Source organism: Hippichthys cyanospilos, chromosome 20 (genome assembly GCF_059441005.1).
Source record: "Hippichthys cyanospilos isolate Australia breed blue-spotted pipefish chromosome 20, RoL_Hcya_1.0, whole genome shotgun sequence".
NCBI classification, from domain to species: domain Eukaryota; kingdom Metazoa; phylum Chordata; class Actinopteri; order Syngnathiformes; family Syngnathidae; genus Hippichthys; species Hippichthys cyanospilos.
This window is the reverse complement of record NC_142388.1, coordinates 9,356,408-9,378,328: the sequence shown is the minus strand read 5'-3', so window position 1 is coordinate 9,378,328 and position 21,921 is coordinate 9,356,408. Positions and strand designations below refer to the sequence as shown.

General features: G+C 42.5%; 3 protein-coding genes across 14 annotated transcripts in view; 1 reads left to right on the top strand and 2 right to left on the bottom strand.

The window, feature by feature from the left end:
- Window positions 1–1,049: 1,049 nt before the first annotated feature.
- On the bottom strand, window positions 1,050–12,316 carry rfx6 (regulatory factor X, 6). The gene is made up of 21 exons (XM_088403506.1): window positions 12,204–12,316; window positions 10,824–11,153; window positions 9,715–9,877; window positions 9,523–9,646; window positions 9,127–9,188; window positions 8,964–9,041; window positions 8,500–8,527; window positions 8,000–8,107; window positions 7,849–7,926; window positions 7,647–7,760; window positions 6,774–6,823; window positions 5,904–6,063; window positions 5,641–5,779; window positions 5,458–5,567; window positions 4,933–5,050; window positions 4,282–4,404; window positions 4,009–4,212; window positions 3,039–3,288; window positions 2,440–2,786; window positions 1,959–2,159; window positions 1,050–1,245 (listed from the first exon to the last, which is right to left on the bottom strand). The coding sequence occupies exons 2-21, from the start codon at window positions 10,990–10,992 to the stop codon at window positions 1,109–1,111; spliced, it is 2,763 nt and encodes a 920-aa protein (XP_088259632.1). The 5' UTR covers window positions 10,993–11,153; window positions 12,204–12,316; the 3' UTR covers window positions 1,050–1,108.
- Window positions 12,317–12,437: 121 nt separating this feature from the next.
- On the top strand, window positions 12,438–18,769 carry tdrd15 (tudor domain containing 15). The gene is made up of 5 exons (XM_088402704.1): window positions 12,438–12,578; window positions 12,961–13,030; window positions 13,516–17,871; window positions 17,946–18,052; window positions 18,502–18,769. Exons 2-5 carry the CDS (start codon window positions 12,999–13,001, stop codon window positions 18,513–18,515), a joined length of 4,509 nt encoding a protein of 1,502 aa, XP_088258830.1. The 5' UTR covers window positions 12,438–12,578; window positions 12,961–12,998; the 3' UTR covers window positions 18,516–18,769.
- Window positions 18,770–19,211: 442 nt separating this feature from the next.
- The window catches only part of afdna (afadin, adherens junction formation factor a), a 48,859-nt gene continuing 46,149 nt past the window's right edge, over window positions 19,212–21,921 (bottom strand). For 9 of the 12 annotated variants that reach the window (XM_088402941.1, XM_088402943.1, XM_088402944.1 and 6 more), the window contains 2 exons: window positions 21,004–21,088; window positions 19,212–20,162 (listed from right to left, as the gene is read on the bottom strand). In XM_088402941.1, coding sequence (XP_088259067.1) covers window positions 19,997–20,162; window positions 21,004–21,088 — 251 coding nt within the window. In that variant the 3' untranslated portion in view covers window positions 19,212–19,996. The remainder of the gene's footprint in view (window positions 20,163–21,003; window positions 21,089–21,921) is intronic. The other 3 variants (XM_088402950.1, XM_088402951.1, XR_015863769.1) reach the window with 2 other exon arrangements.

Below are 21,921 nucleotides of genomic sequence, written 5' to 3'. Positions count from 1 at the left end.
AAGCAAGTTCTATTTTTTTTCTCTCAAAGGCAAAAGCAATTAAGTGGAGTTGGAATGCGGCGCACTCTCTGTCGCCAATTCCGAATGGTCGTTTGGGTTAAGTCGAGCTCGCGAAAAATAAAGAAATAAAAACAAAACGCAGTGAAAATGACTGCGCAGTAATTAATGAGCATTCCTGCTGCTTTGACCTTATAGGTGGGAGAACAGCAAGTGGGTGACACCTGCTGGTCATACGTCATATTTGCCAACGATATTTCAATCGCCTATATATTTACATACATATATATACATAAGTACTTTTTCCCCATTTGTCGATTAATGACAGTACAGTACAATTGTTGGACCATACAGCATGGTAACGTTTTTGTTACTTCCTTTTGCGATGAGAATATTAAAGAAATGTAAATATGACTTTATAAATTGCACCAAACAACATGTATTCTACATTTTCTGTAGGTTGGCTATGAGCACATTTCTGAGCTTGAATTGACTTTCTACACCTACGCATCGTTTTTTTTTTTTTTCTTTGATGACATCATGACTGTGGGCGAGGGGGGGCATGTTGTGGTTAAACATTGTCCCAAAGTTTGCCTTGGGCCTTCTGTTGTTTTCACAGCAGCGCTGGGGCCAATGGCGGCTCGTGTCATTAAAAGTACTTTTAAGGCGTAACACCCTGTGACGCGCACACGCGTGGCCATCTGTCACCGGGTGGCCACACGAGCAGGTAACACAGATGATTTCATTTTTTATTTCCATTTTATATATATATTTATAATTATAAAAGAATAATATTAAGGTATTAGTTTTTGTTATTTGTTATATTTAATTTATTTTTGTATTTTATTCCAACTATTAAATAGCTGTCCAAGTTTCATTCAATCTAATTCATCTTAAATCATGAGGCATGAAATTCAACTAAAAGTGGACCCCGAGACAGGAAATGACTGGCGATTCACAGTTGTTTTGACCTTTATTGTAAAAATTGAAGACCCCCAAAAAATAAAGTGTTCCTAGAGGTGATCTATATTTACAGCTGCAGGGATAGAAAAGCGTCTGCCTCATCCCCGTAAGTGAAGGTGCGGGCGGGGTGGGCGGGCCTACCTCCGTGTCACGGTACCCCCGGGGCGCCCATGAAGACAGTGTCGATGGGGGGCAGAGAAGAGACGGGGTCCCGCCGCTGTGACAGCGAAGCGTCCTGGGAGGAAAACGGCGACTGGGACGCGGCGTACATGCAGGGGGCGGAGCCTACCGGAGCAAACGGGAGACTTTTAAAATCAAGAATTAGTAAATAACAAGATTTCGGGTAACTAAATTCATAAGACCAGCTAATCTTGCACTGAGACATGGCGTGGGCACGGAGGGTAGGGACAAAGTCATAAATTGATTTCAATTTTTAAACTTTCAACCAATCATCTCTCAAAACTAGGTGACATCTTCAAAATTCGTCATATTTGTTGGTGTAGACACGCAAACGTGTCATTTCACGTCCGAAGAAAAATACGTCCCACTTATCCGCAATGCAAGAAAAAAAACAATTGCCATTTCATTATTTTCCAAAAGGCGGCTTGTTGAGACAACTCTGCAAGCACTACTGATAGCATATCCCCAAGTCCTATGATTGTCCAACTGTACCACAATCCTACGTATGTTCTTAGATTTTGAAAAAAATGCACTCACGTTTGCCCTTTTTTTTTAAGTCACATTTTGAGAGCCAACTTGTAAGATTGAAAAAAAGGCACGGGGATGTGCAAAGTCTCACAAATTGATTCAGATTTTAAAACCTTTGTCCAATCATCTATCAGAAGTCAGTGACATCTTTGTATTTGTTGGTTTAAATTTCAGGTCTGAAGGGGTCAGACAAAAAGTTCCACAAGAAGATTTAAAAACAAGAAAAAGCAACAAGCCTTTGTTCGATTAAACAAAGAAAACAAAATAAGGTAGCCAGGCAGGGAGCTCACCCGTCGCCGCATCGTGGACATCGCTGAAGAAGGTTCCGCTCTTCCTGCCGGGGCGGTCCAGGATGTTGAGAGGGTCGTGGATGTCGGAGTACGGCGAGCGAAGCAGGAGGAGGGGGTTGACGCTGCTGATGACCGACACGTGCTGCTCCACCGCCTGCGCCATCCGCTGCCCGTCTAGGTAGCTAGCGTTGGCGTAATAATCTAGGATGGGAGGTCAAAAATTGAATTTGATGACTAGTATTTTTCAGGTTAAAAATCTAATCTTAAAAACAAATTGTAAGGTTATGGGATTAAAGATTTTCCTTCACAATGTGGTATCAATCAAAATGAATGCGTTGCAATCAAGTTTTCAGGCATACAGGGCATATGCCCGCTGGGCCGGAATTTTTTAGGGCTGATGTGGTCCTATTCAATTAATATCACCTTCCGTCTTACCCCAAACGACCTGGACGAACTTTTGCTCCGGTGTATTCGCGCTTACCAGTTTGTCCCGCGGTGGAATACGTTTGTCCCGTAGCGCCGCCCCCGGCGCCGGCGGAGTGGTTGAGTCCAAAACCGAAACCCTCGCCGGCATCCAGGACCGAAGCCGCCGCGTGAAGTTCCAGACCGGGATCGCTCGGGATTGCGTCGTAGCGGGCGGACGCCGCTGCATAAGGGACGAGCGAGCAGGCGGGGCCGGCGCCGGAGGGGAAATGATGGTCATCGCCGTAGAAGATGTCTTTGGCGGCCGGCGGCTCGTGTTCCTCGTCAAAGGCGGGGTAGCGACACAGCTGATAGGCCGAGGAGGACGTCGGGACGGAAGACGAGAACGTGCTCTCCGCCTCGGGCCTCAAAAAGACAAATTCATAACATTTTAGTCACACACAAAAAAAAAAAAAAAACACACACATTTGAATCTTATATTAACGGGCATGCTACAAGAATTATCTCTACAATTCTCTTTCTGGTCTGGACTATTACTGAAAAAAAGAAAATAATCATACTCCAGCACATCAGACTTTGTATTATTTCTATGCGGCTAAGTAGTATAATTGTCCCAAAAGCAATTGTGCAACGTGAAGAGGTGGAGTGGATGCTGACCTGATTGCAGGCTGGTAGACGGACGCCGATGGAGGCAAATATGCCGAGCAGGGGTACAAAGTCTCCGGGAAGGCGGCGCACGGGTTGGCCTGGCCGACGGAGCCCAGCGCCGCCAGGTAGGACGAAGACGAGGACGAGCAGGAAGAAGGTGGAGCTCGGGGCCCCTGGTTGATGACCGAGCCTCTGTGCACCAGCGCCGCCGAAGAGCTAGGCGGCGTTGGGACCGAAGCGCACGGGTTTGTGGCGCCGCCTGGAAAACATCGGCCCATCTTCGCTTTATTTATTTATCTTGGATTATAAGGATATGCTGTATTGGTACCGTATTTTACGCACTATATGGTGCAGCGGATTATAAAGCGCACCTTCAATCAATTACTGATTTCTAAAATGCTTTCATGTATAAGGTGCACCTTAAATACAAAGTACAGAAATACAAAATATAGAAACACTTAAATACAAAGAGCTATTCTCAAAATATAGGATCACAAAATTATAGCAAATCCACTTTTTACATTACCCAAGAGACATTATAAGACACATAGAATAGAAGCTACAGTAGTGGCTGGGCTTGCGTTATGTATCCACTAGATGGAGCTGCACTATATGGAAGGGCAACAAAATAATCAGATAAGTCAGTCAAACTTTTCAACCAGAAATGGAGAATAAAGATGATTGCGGAAAATGTGAAAAATGTTTAGATCATTCCCAAGACCAATCAAGAGTTCATAATAATATAATTATCGTTCTATTTAATATTAAACTTACCTTATTTAATCAAATTGCACCCAAAACCTTAAAATATATTGTTTTGTTAAAACGAAAACAGTTTCTGCATTTATTTTACAAAACGGTGCTTACAAAAACTGGCATTGTGTGAATGTGTGTATATATAGAATGTTTTACTGGAAATAAACCATAAGACTTTGGGAGTAAATATCAGAGAATTGTATCTTTTTTTTTCTTAATGTACCTGTACCAGTGCAGCCGACAAAATCTGTAAGCGGCAAGATGGCGGTATCTCCCGTCTCTAAGCCTCGTTGCCGATTGTCTGCGAGAGAAACAGAAGCGTCCCGTCCAGAGGACTCGCTCTTCACCGATTGGTCCACGACTGCCTTGTTGCGATTGGCGAGGAAGCAGGAACTGGGAGATGCCAAAAAGGCAGCTTTACTGGCCCCTGCGAGAATCCAAAAGTTGTCAGTTTACGCGGAATCAAGACGGGGATGCTAACGTGCGCTAACGCTACCGGCTTTTTTCATGTGTTTGTCCAGAAGGTTTTGGAGGTCGTGGTCCTTGTCGTTGTTGAATTGGGTTTCCAGCGCCAGCAGGATGTACTCGTCCAGAAGCATCCGGATCAGATGGAAGGAACCTGATAACGAGCTTTCAATAACTGATGATACTTTCTATAGCTAGTAATCAGCACTTTTCTTTTCTTTTTTTTCTTTTTTTTTAACAAAGATGACGTTTAAACCGAGCAGAGTATGATTGGCTGCTTGCAGAGTTAACCCGGCATGCTGCCTCTTGGTAAATAATTATTTTTTTCTAGTGTGCCCAGTGGACATTCATGGAAGTGCAATGCAAGACGGTGATACGCTATCACTAGTTCTTGCAGAGTTGACTCAACAAGCCCTCTCTTAAAATAATTAGATGGCAATTGATGTTTGCTCCAGGCGTAACACTTTCCCTGCATTTGTGCCATTTGTCCAGCAGGTGCTAATTTGCTATAGGTGTGCGTGTTTATTCGCTCGCCGTGTTTGAACAGTGAGCGCACGACCCCCAGATAAGAGAGTTTAATGATTACTATTTATGGCCGCATTGTGTAAAGAAGAGCGCCGGCACAAAATGGAGGCTCGGAATGATTAACGGCAATCCTAATAGCGTGGCGGCGAGGGCTCACCGAAGCTGGCGGCATTGTTGAGCGTTAGGTTGTGCATCACGCGGGCGCCGAAGAAGCTCCAGCGTAGCAGGAAGTCCTGAGCGCGCTTCTTCACAGAGCGCCCGCTCTGCTTGCCCGGCTAACGGAAAAAAAAGAAGAAAGAAGTCAAAAAATGATTACATCAAATGGGGGTCACGTGAAAATTTGAACAGGGTTTCGGAGTTTCATTTCTTTTTTTTTTTTTTTTTTTAATGCATCTTCAAACCAATTTAATGCCCACGTCAGGCTGCAAATAAAAAAACGTGAGGAAAATTTTACTGCAGGGGGTATTTGTCTGAAAAAAATTAAACAGGTGCATTAGCTCATCAGCACAGGCAAACAAACGTCTGTAGTAGTCAATGGCAGCAGAGGGGTTAACGTGAACTTTTTTTTTGGTATGTTTTTTATGTTTGTCAGCCAAAATCCCTGAATTGGCGTACACTATAAATGAAAAACAAAATGAAAAAAAAAAATCAGCAAATAAGTGAACGAAATGATGAGAAAGACCTGAATGACTTTGTGCTCCAGCACGGTGTCCAGCCACTCCACAAAGGACTCAACAGTGGCGTTCTTCCTCAGAAGTTCCTTCAGCTCCTGGAAGACGGCGACGGCCTCGTCTGCGGGGGACGAACCCGCCTGGTTAAACTCGGGCCGGACCCGGGAGTCGCTCGCTCGCGCGCGGCCGCTCACGGTCGGAGTAGGCGTGGCGCAGTCGCTCGGCGTTGGCGCCCAGCAGCGAGTGCAGGCTGATGGTGCTGAGGTCCACGCGCTCCATGTCGGACACCATGTGACTCACCACGCTTTGGTCAAACAGCGCCGGGCGGGCGATCTGAAAAGAAAAGTCACAGGTTCACGCGCAAGAATCTACCGAGAGGCGAAATTTTGTGAAATGGGCGCGAAAGATGCATCTTGGCAAAATTACCTTGGGAAAATAGAAGCTATATTTCGGTTACCTGCGCCAGGTGCAAAAAAGACGTCTGGCGTTTGAGGGATGAGACGAAGCGGCGCGCGATGGGCAGCTTCTTCGCCGCAAGGCATTGTGGGAGCTTGTCCAGGGAGGAGGTCAGCCACGGCTCCCAATGCTTGGCAAAATTACGGATATCTGCTAGCAGGCTGCAAAATATCAAAACGTCATTGCTGATCACACAGAATAGCGCCACTTTATTAGGTACAACCAAAGTAAAATGTACTTTTGAGGTTAATTTGGTGCTCCTCGATTATATTTTGCACGAAGAAACAAATAGAAAATATTTCGTGCCCCCCAACACGCCCCTTCATCAATAAATAAGGTCATTATCTATAAATATATATAAAGCATACAAATCCATATATGTATAAAATATCTGTAATATATCTGTATAATTTGCTTAAGTATACCTAAAACGGTATCATTTATAAATTTAACAAAAAGAAAACGCAAGATAAATCAACAACTATTTTTTTAGAGCATTTATACAGGTTATAGGTTAATCTAAAACTGAAAAAAAAAAGAAAAAAGTGCATCCAAGTGCCTAATATAAAAACAAAAATGATGCCAATCCGTATTTTATTACAATTACACTTCACTGGCAAAAATAATGACCCAAATGAGGACAAACGCCAAAACTACCAAAATGGACAAATGAATGGATGTATAAACAAGAAAAAACAAATCACAATCACCTTTTTGATGCAAAGGCAAAAAATTGTGACCGATCGAGATTTTCAGACGGTTGTACCTAATTAAATGTCTAGTCCAGCACTAAAGTGATGACACCTAGGTTTCTTAAAAAGATGGCGGTTGCAAATGACAATGAAGAAATTCAATATAAAAGGAAGCTAACCTTTCTGGCATCTCTTGCATCGTGGCAGGAATGAGGACATCAGTCAAAACCTGCACACATGATCGGAAAATAAAATAATGATATCAATTATATGAACATTCTATAAAATATAGACAACATTATAATAAAAATGAATCAATAAAGCAAAAAGTATGAAACACACAAAATATATTTAAATTATGTAAAAATAACAAAACTCAGAAAAGAAAGGCAGATGTGTTTTTTTTTAAGGATTTCACATTAAAGTTTTCAAAAAAGTAAAAACACCAACTATTTTTATACATTTTTTTTTAATTTAATTCCTGATTAAAAATCATCAATATTTGCAGATGTTTACATATATAATGTATATTTGTCTTTAAGCAAATGTTTTATTAAACTGCTTTTATTGTTTCCATAATATTGAATGTTATCGATTATGTATTGTTTCCATAATATTGAATGTTTGTACCCAAAGTACCGTAATTGATTGCTAATGTTGTACCAGCTGTTTTTAGATAGCCCTTTAGCCAAAAACTCGAAAAAAAAATAGGAAAAAATAAAAAGGTACCTGGGGACTAAATGTTTGGACTTGAAAAACGTAAAAATATGTTTTGGGGATTGAATGAGTTAAATACTAAGTGTTTAAGTATTTAGCCCTTTCACTGCCAACGACGGTTATAGACGTCGAAGATCCATTTTTACTGGCCTGGCAGCGAATGGACCCCACTTTGCAAACCACTATTCACAGGTGCGTCTTCAATGTGGGAAATTTAAAAAGGTTCATTATCAGCCACCAGATTTTCAAATAACACTGGCCCAATATTTATCGAGTATTGGCGCAGATAAAGGGTCGGTCCCGAAAACTGAGTTTCGATTGTCACAAGCGCTGACCTTGTACAAAATGGAGTCGCAGACGCACAAGATGTCCACCAGCAGCGGGTTGTCCAGCAGAGGTAGCAGATGCTCGGGCATGCCCTGCCAGAAGTGTAACAGGAAGTTCTGGATCTGGACGGGGGAGGGGGGGGCAACGACAAAAAGAAAAAGGTGAGGCGACTGGCGCCGAACTGCGTGTTGAGAAGCGGGCGGGCGTCACCTCGTCAAAGTTGACGTTGATGGCGTTGTCCAAGATGCACTGGCAGTGCGTTTTGTACATCATGATCAGCGTGTCCACCTGTGCGTATTATTCATATTAGAACAAATACGGGCTTAAGGAAGTCCCCCCACACCACCCCCCCTGAAACAACCTTCTCTTTGGAGATGTTGCCCTGCAGAATAAGATGCTGAGCGCTGGGGAATTCCGGAAGAAGGGTTCCCGTTTTGGAGCTGAGCGAGTATTTCCTGGTGAAGCCTCCCTGCACAGTACGATAGTTTTATTTTTATATATTCAAGGTCAAAAGTGATTTTTTTTTGACTTATGCATCATAAGTAAATAATTTTAGGACGTTAGACTTTAAGCCGCTACTTTTTTCTCATGCTTTGAACCCTGCGGCTTTTAGTCCAGTGCTGCGAATCTGCCTTTTTTATAGTACAAAAGTACAGTAGTTATACATTTTTACACTTAATTTACACTTTTGCGCATTAGAAAAGCACTGCAATACATGCAACACATTACTTAGTTGAAAATGAAATTTCGGTTTATGTCGCTGGCCGCAATAGACGGTGGACCACAAATGACCCCCGCACCAAAGTTTGGACATCTCTGTTCTAGTGAGTGTGTGTGCATTAAAGAAAAAAAAAATGATACCTCATTCTTCATCTTGCTTCCAGAAAACCTGCCAACAAAAACGGAAACTCATCATAACCACAAATCTTAATGTTGGCATTAAATATTGGGCATAAAATGTTACAGTTTTGATCAGTCAGTGCCAAAAAGTTGTCAAAAATAATCAGATTTATTTTGCATTAAAGTATATTTTAAAAACAAGTTCCTTCACACTGATTGTTTATTAACCAATTATTATTTATTTAATATTTTTGTGGGAAAAAGAATTGTCTCTCTCTCTCTCTCTCTCTCTCTCTCTCTCTCTCTCTCTCTCTCTCTCTCTCTCTCTCTCTCTCTCTCTATATATATATATATATATATATATATATATATATATATATATATATATATATATATATTTATATATATATATATATTTTTTTTTTGTTTGTTTTTTTGGAACATAATGTTAAGAATATTTTTGGGGTGACTTCCACTTTAAGTACCTGGTCAAACCTTTCCCAGAGTAGACAGAGTGATAGTAAGCACTGCTCTCTTTGATGCCGATGCCGTAGTAATGATACCTGTGTTAAATAACACCGATTATTCGTTTGTGTCCTTAATCAAAATGAGGATGAAGAGATATGACATTTTCAGAATTGCGCTTACTTGGAATGTCCCCTGGTTCCCAGCCTCCTTGTGGTGAGGAGGGGAAACTTCTGCCGGATTGTCTGATTGATTAAAAAAAAAAAAAAAAAATCTTGATGAAAACGTGGAAAAGTATTTTACAACATAAAAAAAATCCCAGATGACATTAAGCGGTCTATCATCAAATTATCTGGAAAATTACCTGGAAAATTAGGCTAAACATTAAAAGTCTAAAAGTTAAAAAAAAAACAACGTAATTAAAAATTAAACAGGAGGTTTGTTCTGAAAAGTCAACAAAAGAGGAAACAAAAAGGAAATCAGTCATTTTGTGCGCAGTGGCACTTCCTGGAAAACTATAACAATGGGATGACACAAAAAGTCTAAAAATTAATCAAAAAATAAAGGAAAAAACATTACTTTTCCGAAAGTGGCGGCACAGGCGGGCTCCAGTTTGACTTTCCTGCAGAAATCCAGGTAGTGAGCGTAGAGGATGCAGCGCGGGAGGCACACGCCCTCACACACGATGTAGTTCTCCTCCAGCCTGTTAGAGGGCGCCACAACAATCGTCATCATCGCGCTAAAGCTAATTGTCGCTAATTTGCTGCCCACCACTGCAGCGTGAGCTGCGTCTGCTTCTTCTTGTCCTTGCTCAACTTGTTGATGCTTTTCCTTGGGGAGACCGGGCTTGCTTTGGCGCTCGGTTCTTCGTTCTGGTCCTGGTCTGGATCCCGGTCTTCCTCTGAGGATGCCATTTCGTTGCTGTCCTCCGCCTCTGGAATAAGAATATTATGTCTTCTTTTAGTGCTTGTGTTAGCTGCTTTTTATTTCTTTATTTAGCATCTTTATAAGCATATTTTATAAAGCTTTTATTTTATAAACAGGAAGTCAAGCCAACAATTTCATTTTCAATTATATGTTGTATGTCTTCTGATAAATATCGTGGAATAAAACAAGTAGCAAAATCTGTCCCGGGGGTGGCCGTTTTGTCACTTGCTGTCAACTAATAATGACGTCAGAGTTGCTCAAGTAACAACCAATCACAGCTAAGCTGTTTCCAAAATTCAAGCTGTGTGTGGTGTGATTGGTTGTTGCCTGAGCAACTGTGATGTCATTTTTAGTCAACGCCAAGTGGTAAAATGACCAACCTGGAGATGGATGAAAACATTTTGCCACCTAATTTTAGATTCCCAATTGCAACATTATTTAGAATAGTCTTTACACTATAATAGCTTGTTGCATAAAACATAAAAATTGGGGTTGCGTTCCCCTCAAACCAAGAGTTGTCAAAAATTATTTTTCTCGTGGGACATTATTATCATTATCATTGGAGGTTTGTTCACAGCCATCTGTTGCTCTAAGGGTAATACCACTGAATTACTAACTTGCTAATTATTAGCCACTATAGTTGAGGATAAGCGATCATTTCCGATAAACAATGTGCAGTTGTTTTTACATTTAATTTGACCTTCAGCTGAGAGTGACGGTAAACTATTTCAATCCTCACTTTTTGGGCATATTTATTTATTTTCTAAACCTCTGCTCACCTTTCACCAGAAGCCTTTGTTTTCAGCACCACCTAGTGGCCAATCACTTTTTTTCAGGTAAAATGAGAAATCATTCATCCGAGGAAGAAAAGCAAAATGATAAAAATCAACCCTACTGTATAGGTCCATTTAAAAATACATTCTTGATTGATAAAATAATGCTTTTTTTTTCACCTGATTTGATGGCAGAATCATCGTCCTGGAGAAAGTGGCCATGGAAGGCAGTGTCCTCTCGTGAGCCGCACAAAGTTTTGTTGAAAACGTGAAAAATCCCGTCAGCGGTGGAGGTCCCACGGCTGCGTTTCATCGCCATAGTCGCAGCGTGCACAGGGGACATTTGCATTTTGCTTAAAACACAAAGGTGCTGCTCGTTTGGTTCTCAAGACAGCCTGAAACGTAGCGGAAGCAGCTGCTGCATCTTTTGTCAGGAGGAAGCCGAGCGAGCAGGCCGAGGAGGTGCCGTGTCCATCTGGGAGAAGGTGAGCAAGCGGGCCCGCTGTATGCCTGCATCATATTTACAGAAGAGCTTCTTAATCATTAACAGGGAGGAGGAAAAAAAAAAAAGTCATCCATCTGTCCATCCAGCACCATCAGCACCCCCACACAACCTGCACCTCCAGCCAGCTGCTACTACACTCTTAAAATAGAAAAAAAGATCAGGTAGCTCAGGTACATGCCTCAACTTTAATTTATATATAATTTACAAATCACAAACTTTTACTATATTTTTCTATACATCTTTTAGCATAGCCGTTGATTCACATTTTCGTAGTTGTTTTATGAATCGACACCTTGAACAAATACTGGACATATATTTGCTATACCGATGGATTGAAAGCTCCTAAGTAATGGACAAGAACAAAGAGCTCATTTTCTTGGTGTTTGAAAACATTTATACACGGTACATTATTTACAGGAAAATTCAATTTACATTCCGCTTGCTGGTCCCACCACCCAAAAACCCAGCTGAGTAAACATCCAGCTGGTCATTAACCCTCATTAAATATAGATATTTTTTCCCTTTTTTGTTACTTTTGAGAAAAGTAAGTAAACAAATGGTAAACCTGCAATAAAGTTATCATGAATGAAAATCCACAAAAAACTGTTTTTGTTCCTTTTGTTAAAAAAAACAAACAAACAAATGTAGATGTTTTTGTCTGGTCTGACTGATTATATCACCTAGATAAAATATCAAGGAAAATAGCGAGTTAAACCTGCAATAAACTTACGGTCATAAATGAAAATCCACAACAACAAAAAAGTCCGAATTTTTTTCTCTTTGTTACTATTTTTAAGTTTTTTCTTTGAAACAATGAAATATGTATATATTTTTGTCCTGTCCGATTTAGAGGTAAATATTAATGACAACAGCAATATATATGGTTATAGATGAAAATCCATGTAATAGAGGTTGAACTTATTTTCGTAACAAAAAAAAAACAAAAACTATTTCTTTGATTGGTCTGGCTAGCAAGAAAAATTGCAAGGGAGATTTGAGTACTCTTAGAGAGAAAATCAAATCAAGTTGTTAGAAACAAAATGATTTTGACTAACCTTCATAACGACAACCGTTTCTGGTCCTAATTAAACTTAAACAAATATAAAAATTCACCTCATTTGACTTAAACATTATCTCGTCGCGTTTAAAAAAGCAGGCGAATTTGTCGAGGCCCGGGATGTGAAAGACACCCGGAAACGAATCAACACGCTGACATCTGATTGGTTTAACGTCACAACTCAAATTATCCAAGGGCCAATGAGAGGGCTGCTTTCTAGTCCGCGTTTACTGCGTGAGCCAACGTTGTTAGCTTAGCTAGCTAGCCACCTGTCAATGCTTGATCACGATGACCAATTAAGTCAGAAAAACTGACACAAAACACGCGGAAATTACGATGACCAATTGAGTCGGGAGAACTGACACAAAACAAGGTAAAATTATCAAGTTGAAAACAAACAGTCGCGGAATTTCACGTAAAACAGGACTAATTGGAGGTACGATCACGTTATATGTTAGCTTAACTTGGAGTTAGCATCGTAGCCACATTTGCTGCAGCCATAATAAGCCCATCTTATTAGTCTCAAAGGTTATTTTGTTCTGTTAAGGAATTTTTAATTTCACTCTTGTTAACACTATTAAACGTTTTTCCCTCTCAAAGAATGGCGAGCGAATAAAGTTCAGAGTAGACATGTACAGCAGATAAAAGTCAATGAAAGTGTACAATGAGGTGCTGATTGTTTGGCCTTGGCAGAAATTCATGTTTGCTTTGGAGCGCATATTTTTCTGAAAATGTTCTATTTTTTTTTGTAATAGGTTGTCTTTGGTAGGTGAGCATCCCTGAATAAGCAGCCATGCAGTCATTGTTGAACGGACAGCATCACAGGTGAAGAAAATGAATAAAATAATGATGCATGCCTTAACTAAAATGGATTTTTACTTTATTCATCTCACTAGAAAATAAAGTAGTTTCATAACCATTATTGAAACAGCAATCCCCCTTGCGTGACAGTGCTTAGTTATGTTGACGAATAATCAATACCTAATGACAACAATTTGCCAACAGGGTTTGAATTGATTCGCTACAATTATCAATTTGAAAATTATTTTCAAATTGGGACGACACTAATATGAGTTGATCTATGCAGAGGATAAATAATAAGTACCATATTTTAATGAGAAAATAAAATGCAAGAATAACAGTTTTTGCTGGTTTTTAAATGTGATCAGTTTTCAAGTATAAATATTTTTAAATGGTGCAGAACAAAAATGTTTACACTCTTCCAGAAAACTTTGTTGAACGTTTGATGTATTTTAGTCTATATATGAAAAAGTAGCAGCTGATTTAAAAATAAAACATGTAATGTCCAGGTCTAAGGATTCAGCTCCATCTGGGCCATGTGCTTTATGGACAGTGGACCTTAAGTTATCCCACTTGGACTGGGACCCCGATGCGACCCTGATCCACTTCCAGGGACAGTACCTGACCATATACGAGCTGGACTACAACCTCCTGCAGCAGGAAATCCAGAACACCCCTAAAACCAAAGCCAAGGTGGACCTCGGCGAGTTTTGCCTGGTGGAAGACGTTAGCACGGCTCTCTGGTACCGAGGAAGGGTCCAGAGAAGCAAAGACGGCATCTGGGACGTGTTCCTCATCGACCAAGGCAGCGTCTTGAGTGTGGGCGTTGCCCACGTCTCTTCCTGCTCCGACGATTTGTTCACCCTGCCTCCGAAGATCGTTTGCGGCTTCCTTGCTAACGTGATGTTGCTTGGAGACTCCTCGGGCGTGGTGGACTTCCTCGACAGCCTGATCGGGAAGAACGTCACGGGCTACGTGCAAGGCATCCTCCCTCATCGGGTTCTCCTGCTGGATATTCCCGCGATCAACGACCAGCTGGTCAAGCAGGGCTTCGCAAAGCATATGGACAAGGACACGTTCCTCTTGTTGGTGGAGTTGCTCACGGAGGTTCCGCAGAAGCCCACCACGCATCCCGTCCCCGACCTGCTCGTCAACGAGCGGAGAGGACCCGCTTACGGCTACGAGTCGTGCGGACAGAAGGTCTATAGGGAAATTCTGCCTTTTTTCGGGCCCAGAATGAGCTGCGGCACCCGCGCCAAAGTCCGAGTGACGGCCGCCGTCCACTCGGGCCTCTTCTACTGCCAGATGGCGAGTAAAGAGTCCGATCTTTGGCTCATGTCCAAGAAGTTGGCTGCGGTCAATGAAAGCGGAAGCAAAACTCAGCAACAGAAGACTCAAGAGAACGTGGGTCTTCTCTGCTCGGCGAAAGACAAAAGTGGAAAATGGTACCGAGCTTTCGTACAGTTCTTCCCCATCGACTCCCGGGTGCGGGTCTTGTTTGTGGATTTCGGATTCTCCGAATCGGTCAAAGTTGAGAACGTCCGCAGCTTGCCGCCTGATTTTTACTTAACGGCCATCATGGCGTTCCCCTGCTCGCTGTCTTCTCTGAAAAGTCAGGATGAGGAGCTCATGGGTCAGCAGTTGAAGTTCCTCAAGACTGGCTTGCTCGGGGGAGTCTTAGATGTGCAGGTCGACGGTTTCGACGAAGACCAATGCCTCTACTTGGTCACGGTAGTCGGTGCTGTGGACAAATACACACCTGAAGAAGTTACAAGAGAGCTACCTCCGCAAATAAAACCGGAACGCAGCCCCGCAGAAAACGTGTCCCCCAAAGACAGCCGTTTTTTCTACGAGACCGTCATAGGCCGAGAACTGGTTAAAACCCTGAAGGAGGAGGAGCTGCAGGTGGACTCGGTGTTTGAGGGCTACTTGGAATACGCCCGGAATCCAAACAACTTTTGGATCCGAAGCACAAAACGAAACGGCGCGTTCGATGAGACGATGGAGAAAATGGCCGCTCACTTTGCCGGCGTGAAGCTGCAGGATGAGGTTTTGCTAAACCCCGAGCCCGGTGCGCTGTGCTGCGCGATGTACGAAGCAGACATGCACTTCTACAGGGCGGTGGTCACAAGAAAGCTGGAGTACGGCGCTGAGGTTCTTTTCATCGACTTCGGAAACCTCGAAAAAGTTCCTCAGTTTTTGATTAAGAAAATTCCCGAGACCTTTGCCGGCATTTCCGCCTTCGCCTTCTGCTGTAGTCTGGTGAACGTGATGCCCGTGGAGGACGTTTGGACCAGTTTGAGCTCCAATTTCTTCAGTGCGGCGCTTTCCAACAAAGCGCTGCTTGTAAAAATGATCCAAATCACACGTCACAAGTGCATAGTGGATCTGTACGAGGCGGGAAGTGACCGCTGTTCTAGCATTAGCGAGCTTATGGTTTCTTCCAAACAAGCAGAATACTGGAAGAACATTCCGGTCGCACCTTTAGAGCAAAATCAGGCAGCTGCGAACGCAAAGAAAGAGACTGAAGAATCTCGCGTCGATGGAATTGAACCCCTGGACCAAAAGCGGGACAAGTGTGAAGCAATGTCCTCAATTCCTTCGGGCTTCAGGACTTTGGTTCTCCAGCGGCGTTGTGAGTTGACAGTTCGGATTTCTTGCATCAACTCCCTGACAGATTTTTGGTGCCAGCTGCAGGATAACGTTTCCGATTTAGAGGCTTTGATGGGTCAAATTCAGCAGTATTACACCTCGCATACAATTCCTCTTCAAAACGAGGACTTGTGCTGTGTTGCAAAGTCCACTCAGGATGGGAGATGGTACAGAGCCTTGGTCCAAGAGAGACGGACAGACCACACCAAAGTGCTGTTGGTGGATTACGGGTTCAGCGTCCAGGTGAAGGCCAATCAACTGCAGAAGATCTTCCCGGAATACCTTGAGCCGGAGGGCCAAGCTTTTCGATGCGGTCTTCTGAACACGGTCGGAATCCCCGAGGGGGGGTACAAACATCTGAGGAGGTTCATCGCTGACAGCGGTGACCACTTGGCATGTGAAATTATCTTGCAGGTGATTGACAAAAATATCGTGAAGCTCTACAACAGCAAAACGCAGCAGAGCTTCACAAACCAGTGCTTGAAACAAAGTCTTGCCCAAGAGAACCAGGACTTCCCTGAGGAGTTCATCTACTCATCCTTTGACTTGATGCCCGACCTCGAGGAAGAAGTCTACGTGACTCATATCAGCAACGAGTGGGACTTCTACTGTCAACTTCACCGCAACACCGAAGCCATCGAGGAACTTGAGGCGAAAATCTCGGAAGAAATCCAAAAAATGGAAGCCAATGCCAAATATGCTCCACCGAGGAGGTGCCTGGCAAAGTACTTGGACGGAAATTGGTATCGGGCCTCGGTTCGCAGCAGCCGGTCCCCGATGCATCTCAGCGTCTTCTTTGTGGATTACGGAAATACGAGCATTTGCGAAAGAGCGCAAGTAGTAGCCATTCCCAACGACTGCCATCATTTGTTAGCCACACCCATGCAAGCTTTGAAGTTCAACCTAGCTTGCCTGTCCAGGAAGACGCTCTACATGGAAGTCAAGGAATGGCTGGACGGAGCCGTCCTCAACAAGAAGCTGAGAGCCGTCATCCTTGGAAAAAGCCAAGATGGGTCCTTTGACGTTCAGCTTTTTGACGGCGATCTGAACATCAACAAGAAAGTCGAGGAGCTCACTGAAAAAGTTTCGCCAAAACCACAGGCCACTCGGACCACTAAAAAACACAAGAATTCAAAGGTACTCTGCCGTAAGAAATCAGCAAAGGGCCATCGTCGAACAAATGGACAAAAGTCAAAGAAAAGCCTTGAAGAACCGTACCGGGAAGTAGAGCAGGAGATATTTGAGCCCGATGAAAAGCTCAACCCCCCGGAGGGAGTTGAGGCTGCGCCATGTTCTCCTGAAACAGACAACCAACTTGAGGTCTTTGATCAAACCGTCCTGAATGTCGCAGGAAATGAACGAGGAACACCTAAGATGGAGGGTTCGAATCTGACCGCGACTTCGGTTGGAACCTTTAAATTCAAGAGGCCCACCAAAACCAGGGCCACACGGAAGAGGAGGAGCTCAACCAAAAAGAGCGTATCCGCCGCCATAAAGATGCGGGACTACGCAAACGAGCCCTTCCTCTTCCTCAGTCAGTTACTGAAGCAAAAGCCAAAGCTGTTTCTGCCGCCGGGCACGAGCCAAAATGAGAAACTTCCGCCGGATCCACGTCTCCATCAGAAGCTTCTCTTTGCTCCCATCTCTCTCAACAAGGGCTATTTGGGTTTTGCCGCCTCTGCGACCACTCCCTCAGACTTCTGCGTGGTCCTGAAGGACTCATTGCCCATCATGAACAAAGTGGCCTTCATTTTGCAGCATCTATCCGAGTCCGAGTTATCGCTTCTTCCGGAGTGTTCCCTCGCACCCGGTGCCGGCTGCTTGTTCAGATCGGACCACATCAAGTGGTGCCGCGCCGAAGTTCTGCACGCGGACTCAAACAGCGGGATCCTGAACCTCGTCGACTACGGCCTAACTCAACATTTTGCTCGTCAGGACCGCGGCAACTTGAGGACCATTCCGGAAGATCTGCTCAGACTTCCCAAAGTGGTCTACCCTTGCGTCCTGAGGGGCGTGAGGCCCGCCGGAGACGAAGGCCAATGGAGCGAGGAGGCCGCCATCTACTGGCAGAGGTTTCGCAACTGTACCCTTGAGGTGGTCTTTCGAGAAGCTTTGTCCAACAACCGCTGGACTGCGGACGTTCTGGTGGACGGCGTCCACGTCGCCGGAAAGCTGGTGGCCGCCGGACACGCCGCTTATACGGACGGCCACAGGTAAACCGCCGCCATGGTCTCACGTTCTACTCCCTACAAATAATAAAAGGCTCACGGTTTTGGTCGTGCTTCAGCTTTCAGGAGCAGATTGTCCACACAGAACCCCTACCAGATCCTGATGCAGTCTGCCGGGACTTACCCGAAGAGTTCTCTGACATCATGACGCTAGGAATAAATCAATGTAAGAAAATTAAGTTACAATTTCAATTGTTTGCTTGGTACAATTTATCATCAGAGCTCAACAATGGTCGAAAAGCATTTCAAAGTACAAGTGGGCTAAAACCAGCATTTTTTTTCCCATAATGCCACAGGGTATGCTAATGTGCAGTCAATACCCAATGGCATTACAGGAAAAAATGGCTGATTTTACAATTTAGCTTACAAGTACTTTTGAAAGTACATTTGTACATTTTTGTAAGCTAAATGCCAAAAATAGCATTTTTTCCCCATAATGCCATGGGGTATGCATGTTGTTACCCAATGGCATTATGGGTAAAAAAAAAAAGCTGTTTCTAGTGTTTTGCCTCCATTGACATTCAATGGTTATTTTCTGATTTGTTGCCACATTGGGACGCCAGAAGAATTAGTGAAATGTTTGACAAAGTTTTGATTTTCTCTTTCGTGGCTCAGGTGTTCTGCTGTGACCCCACCACCAGGTGGAGTGTGGGCTTCACGTCAGGTCGTTCTGCAGATGTTAAATTCTACAAGGGAATTGTTTGCATTTGTTCCTGTCAAATCTCTGGATTTATGTTTAGTTCAGCTGCAGTTTGATTTCATTTTCTCACACTCTGCCGAGTCAACCGCCAAAATTTTCGTTATTAGTTGCCTTGTGATTTCAGCTGTGAAACTGCAGGAAAACGGTTATTAAAAACATTTTGAAGCAAGTATCAAGTCTTGAGGCCTTGTTGTTACTGCTTGTTTAAAAAAAAAGGCTATAAATTGACATGCATGACCAAAATAAATAATGGAGTCTATTATTTTGGCCATAATTGTGCAGCCCTACCGAAAACCTGAAGTTTTAATCATGCATTTCGCCCTGATTTTCACATGAATCCTTTCAACGGCAACTCGCGAACGGCGCAAAAGAAAGTTTTGTGTTGAGAACTCAAAACTAGCGGCCAATTTGTGAAATTTGCAAACCTTTCAATGACTTTGTTGATCGGCTTAGCTTGGACTCCCAAAAGTCTTCAAAAGTCATAATTACGACGTAATATTTCAATTTCATAAATATATCAACACACAGCATAGTTACTTTTGCTTTGATCACATTTTTACAATATATTTGTAAATAAAAGGGACATAGGTTCCACAAAAAAAAAAACACACTTGACAGGCGGCAATTGTTGGAAAAATCTGTATTTATTAATAATGATTTACAAAACAAGGCTAAAACAATGAAAACCTTTTAGTGATTTGTGTTTGTCCAGAAAGTTCAAACCAGGAAGAGGAAGTCAACCGGGAACATGGAACGTGAAACAGTTTTTTTTTTTTGCCACGACAATTCTGAAAACATCTTTTGCCTCTGCAGGGCAAAAGAATTTGTTGTTTGTTTTTAAATTCAAACGCATGTCATCTGTCAAATGAACGTCACAGCAGCACAAAAAAAAAAAGAAAAAAAGACAGATTTAGTTGAAACAGTGACTCTAATGTAGGAAAAATTTCAAAGACTTTTTGTTGGTCCTGTCTTGGTCAGTTTTGTTTTTTGGGGTTCTTTTACAGTAGTCCTAGTGGCAAATATTTACATTACAGTTGTGCACTTGGAGATCAACAATGTCTGTAAACCCCCCCATCCAGAAAAAAAGTGGTGCAGTCTTCCTTCGATATGGAATGAAGTAACAGTGTCGAGTTAAAAAAAAAAAAAAATCAAATAAAACCTCGCCTGTTGGTCGAAGGGCTTAAAAGCTAACCGCTTAAAATCTCCTTAAGCTATTTAAAAAATAAAACGAGCGTAAAACTTGCTAATTTCCCGCCCCTCCCCCCTTCCAGCACCATTTTTTTTACAACCAAAAAAATAGAATATGCTGATAGAATTCCAACATTTGTACAGTGCGACGAGTGTGGTGGGGAAATGTCACTGCAAGCATCCGTCCGTTTCCAAAAAAAAAAAAAAAATGTAGTGTGGGGCTCACTGCTTGGTGTTGAGCTCGTTTTCCAGCTCCATCAGCTTGCGAGACGCCTTGACCTTGTTGGACACCTCCTTGCCCTGAGAGAACAGGCGCTGACGCTCCTTGAAGGTCAAGCTCTCGGGCGGAGCGCCGTCGCCGCCGCTCGGGATGTTCTCCTGCTCCTGACTGCGCGCGCAAAGCAAACTCCCATTAACGGCCTTCCCAATTCACGCCGTTCGCGACCAAAGACGGCAAAACGCGTCAAAGTCGTTCACTACCGAAGGCGGCGATAAACGTAATTTTTGTTGTTTTTTTTTTTTGCTTGGGACTTTTTGCTTCCATGTTCCTGACGCCAGTCAGCAAAAAAAAAAAGACAAAAAAAATATTTTGACTGTCAATTAGGCAGAGGGTTGGTAAGCTTTAATGTACTAAAAAAGCTATTTGGATTTAAAAAGGAAAAAAAACCCATCGGGAGCCAAAAAAAACATGTTAGTTTCTGTTGTGAGAATAGCAAAGAATAGAAAAGTAGTAAAACGTCTGTCATCCTTTTGTGAGATGAAAAGCTTGTTTAAGCAAAATTAACCAACCAGATTGCATTTGGAAAAGCAACAAAATACGGTTATGTCAATTTTCATACTTTTCTCATAATTTCTTTGAAAATCACAAAGAGCCCAAGTGCTTGCCAGTTGCTTGCTAGCTAGCTAATTGCTTGATTAAGCCAAAATAAGCAACAATTCCACCTCGAAAAGCAACAAAATGACGCAATTTAAATTTGCATGAATTCTTCATCATGTTTTCAAAAATCACAAAGAGCTGAGAGTGCCTGTTAGTCGTTTGCTAGCTAGCTAGCTAGGTAGTTGGCTAGCAGCATTGTTCAGTCAAAATAGCAACTCATTTATTTTTAGAAAACCAAATTTCCGCGAATTACTCATCATTTTTTGCAAATGGTTTGGCATGCTAGTTGCCTAGCTAGCTAGCTAGCTAAGTGAAATGGAAATGAATGAATGAAAGGAAGGCGGGTCCTCACCTCTTGGTCCATTTGTCCCTCGGGTCCTTGTAGAACTCTCCGGATCCTACAACTCCTGACGAGTTTCCAGTGTACGAGTTGAATCCTGTGGGCGACACAAAGCGGGTCACGAGCGTTTTGACGCCCGCGAGCGAGGCGCGGAAAAGCCGGCGGAGGGCGCGGCTTTTCCGCGCGGGTGTGGAGACGTTTGGAGATTGTTGAGAGGACAGAGCGGCTCGTGCACTAGAAAGGAAGGAAGTCAAAAAAGCTCTAGAGGAAGCAAACTAAGTTTGAGTGGCCCCCACTTCCAGATCATTCTCAGCACACTGCAAAAAGTTGCCTTTCTCCTTGATTCCCGCTTAAAAAAATACACATAGGGAGACATGCAGTGCAATAGACACCCTTGCTTGGAAAAAAAACATTTTTAATTGAATAGACTATTTTTATATGAAAAAAACGTTCATATTAAAATACTATATACTATATATATATATATACACACTACTATATATGATATTATACTATATATATATGATATTAAAATATCATTTATTATGTTTATTGGGATGCTTCTGAACAGTTTTTTTTTAGCATTCATTGTATTTGATCATTTATTATATAAAAGCCTCATCTTAGACCTCATGCATTTTTATCAAGCGGCTGTCAATTTATTAAATTCAAACCGCTGTAAAAGGTTAGGTAAAAAAAATTTGCAGCCCAAAAAAAAAAAAACCCTAGGCAATAGCGAGGGTCGCAAAACCGCAAATGATAAAAGAAATGCTACTTACGTTTGACTACAAAAATGGAGCAATTATTTAGGCCATTAAAAATAATTTACATTTACAATATACAACTCAATAAAATGCTATAAAAGAAGTTGAACTGACTATTTGGTCTTGATTAAAATGTGAAAATGATTTTTTTTTTTTACTGTTGACG

What these genes read in the sequence shown, in the direction of transcription:
- rfx6 (XM_088403506.1), bottom strand. Translation starts at nt 10,992, where the DNA reads ATGCAAATGTCCCCTGTGCACGCTGCGACTATGGCGATGAAACGCAGC. An exon ending in GAAGCAAGATGAAGAATGAG is followed by an intron (nt 8,108 to 8,499) that starts GTATCATTTTTT and finishes CGTACTGTGCAG; the next exon opens with GGAGGCTTCACCAGGAAATA. An exon ending in TTCCACCGCGGGACAAACTG is followed by an intron (nt 2,160 to 2,439) that starts GTAAGCGCGAAT and finishes CTCCCATCCTAG; the next exon opens with ATTATTACGCCAACGCTAGC.
- tdrd15 (XM_088402704.1), top strand. Translation starts at nt 12,999, where the DNA reads ATGCAGTCATTGTTGAACGGACAGCATCACAG. An exon ending in TTGAACGGACAGCATCACAG is followed by an intron (nt 13,031 to 13,515) that starts GTGAAGAAAATG and finishes TGTAATGTCCAG; the next exon opens with GTCTAAGGATTCAGCTCCAT. An exon ending in GCTTATACGGACGGCCACAG is followed by an intron (nt 17,872 to 17,945) that starts GTAAACCGCCGC and finishes GTCGTGCTTCAG; the next exon opens with CTTTCAGGAGCAGATTGTCC.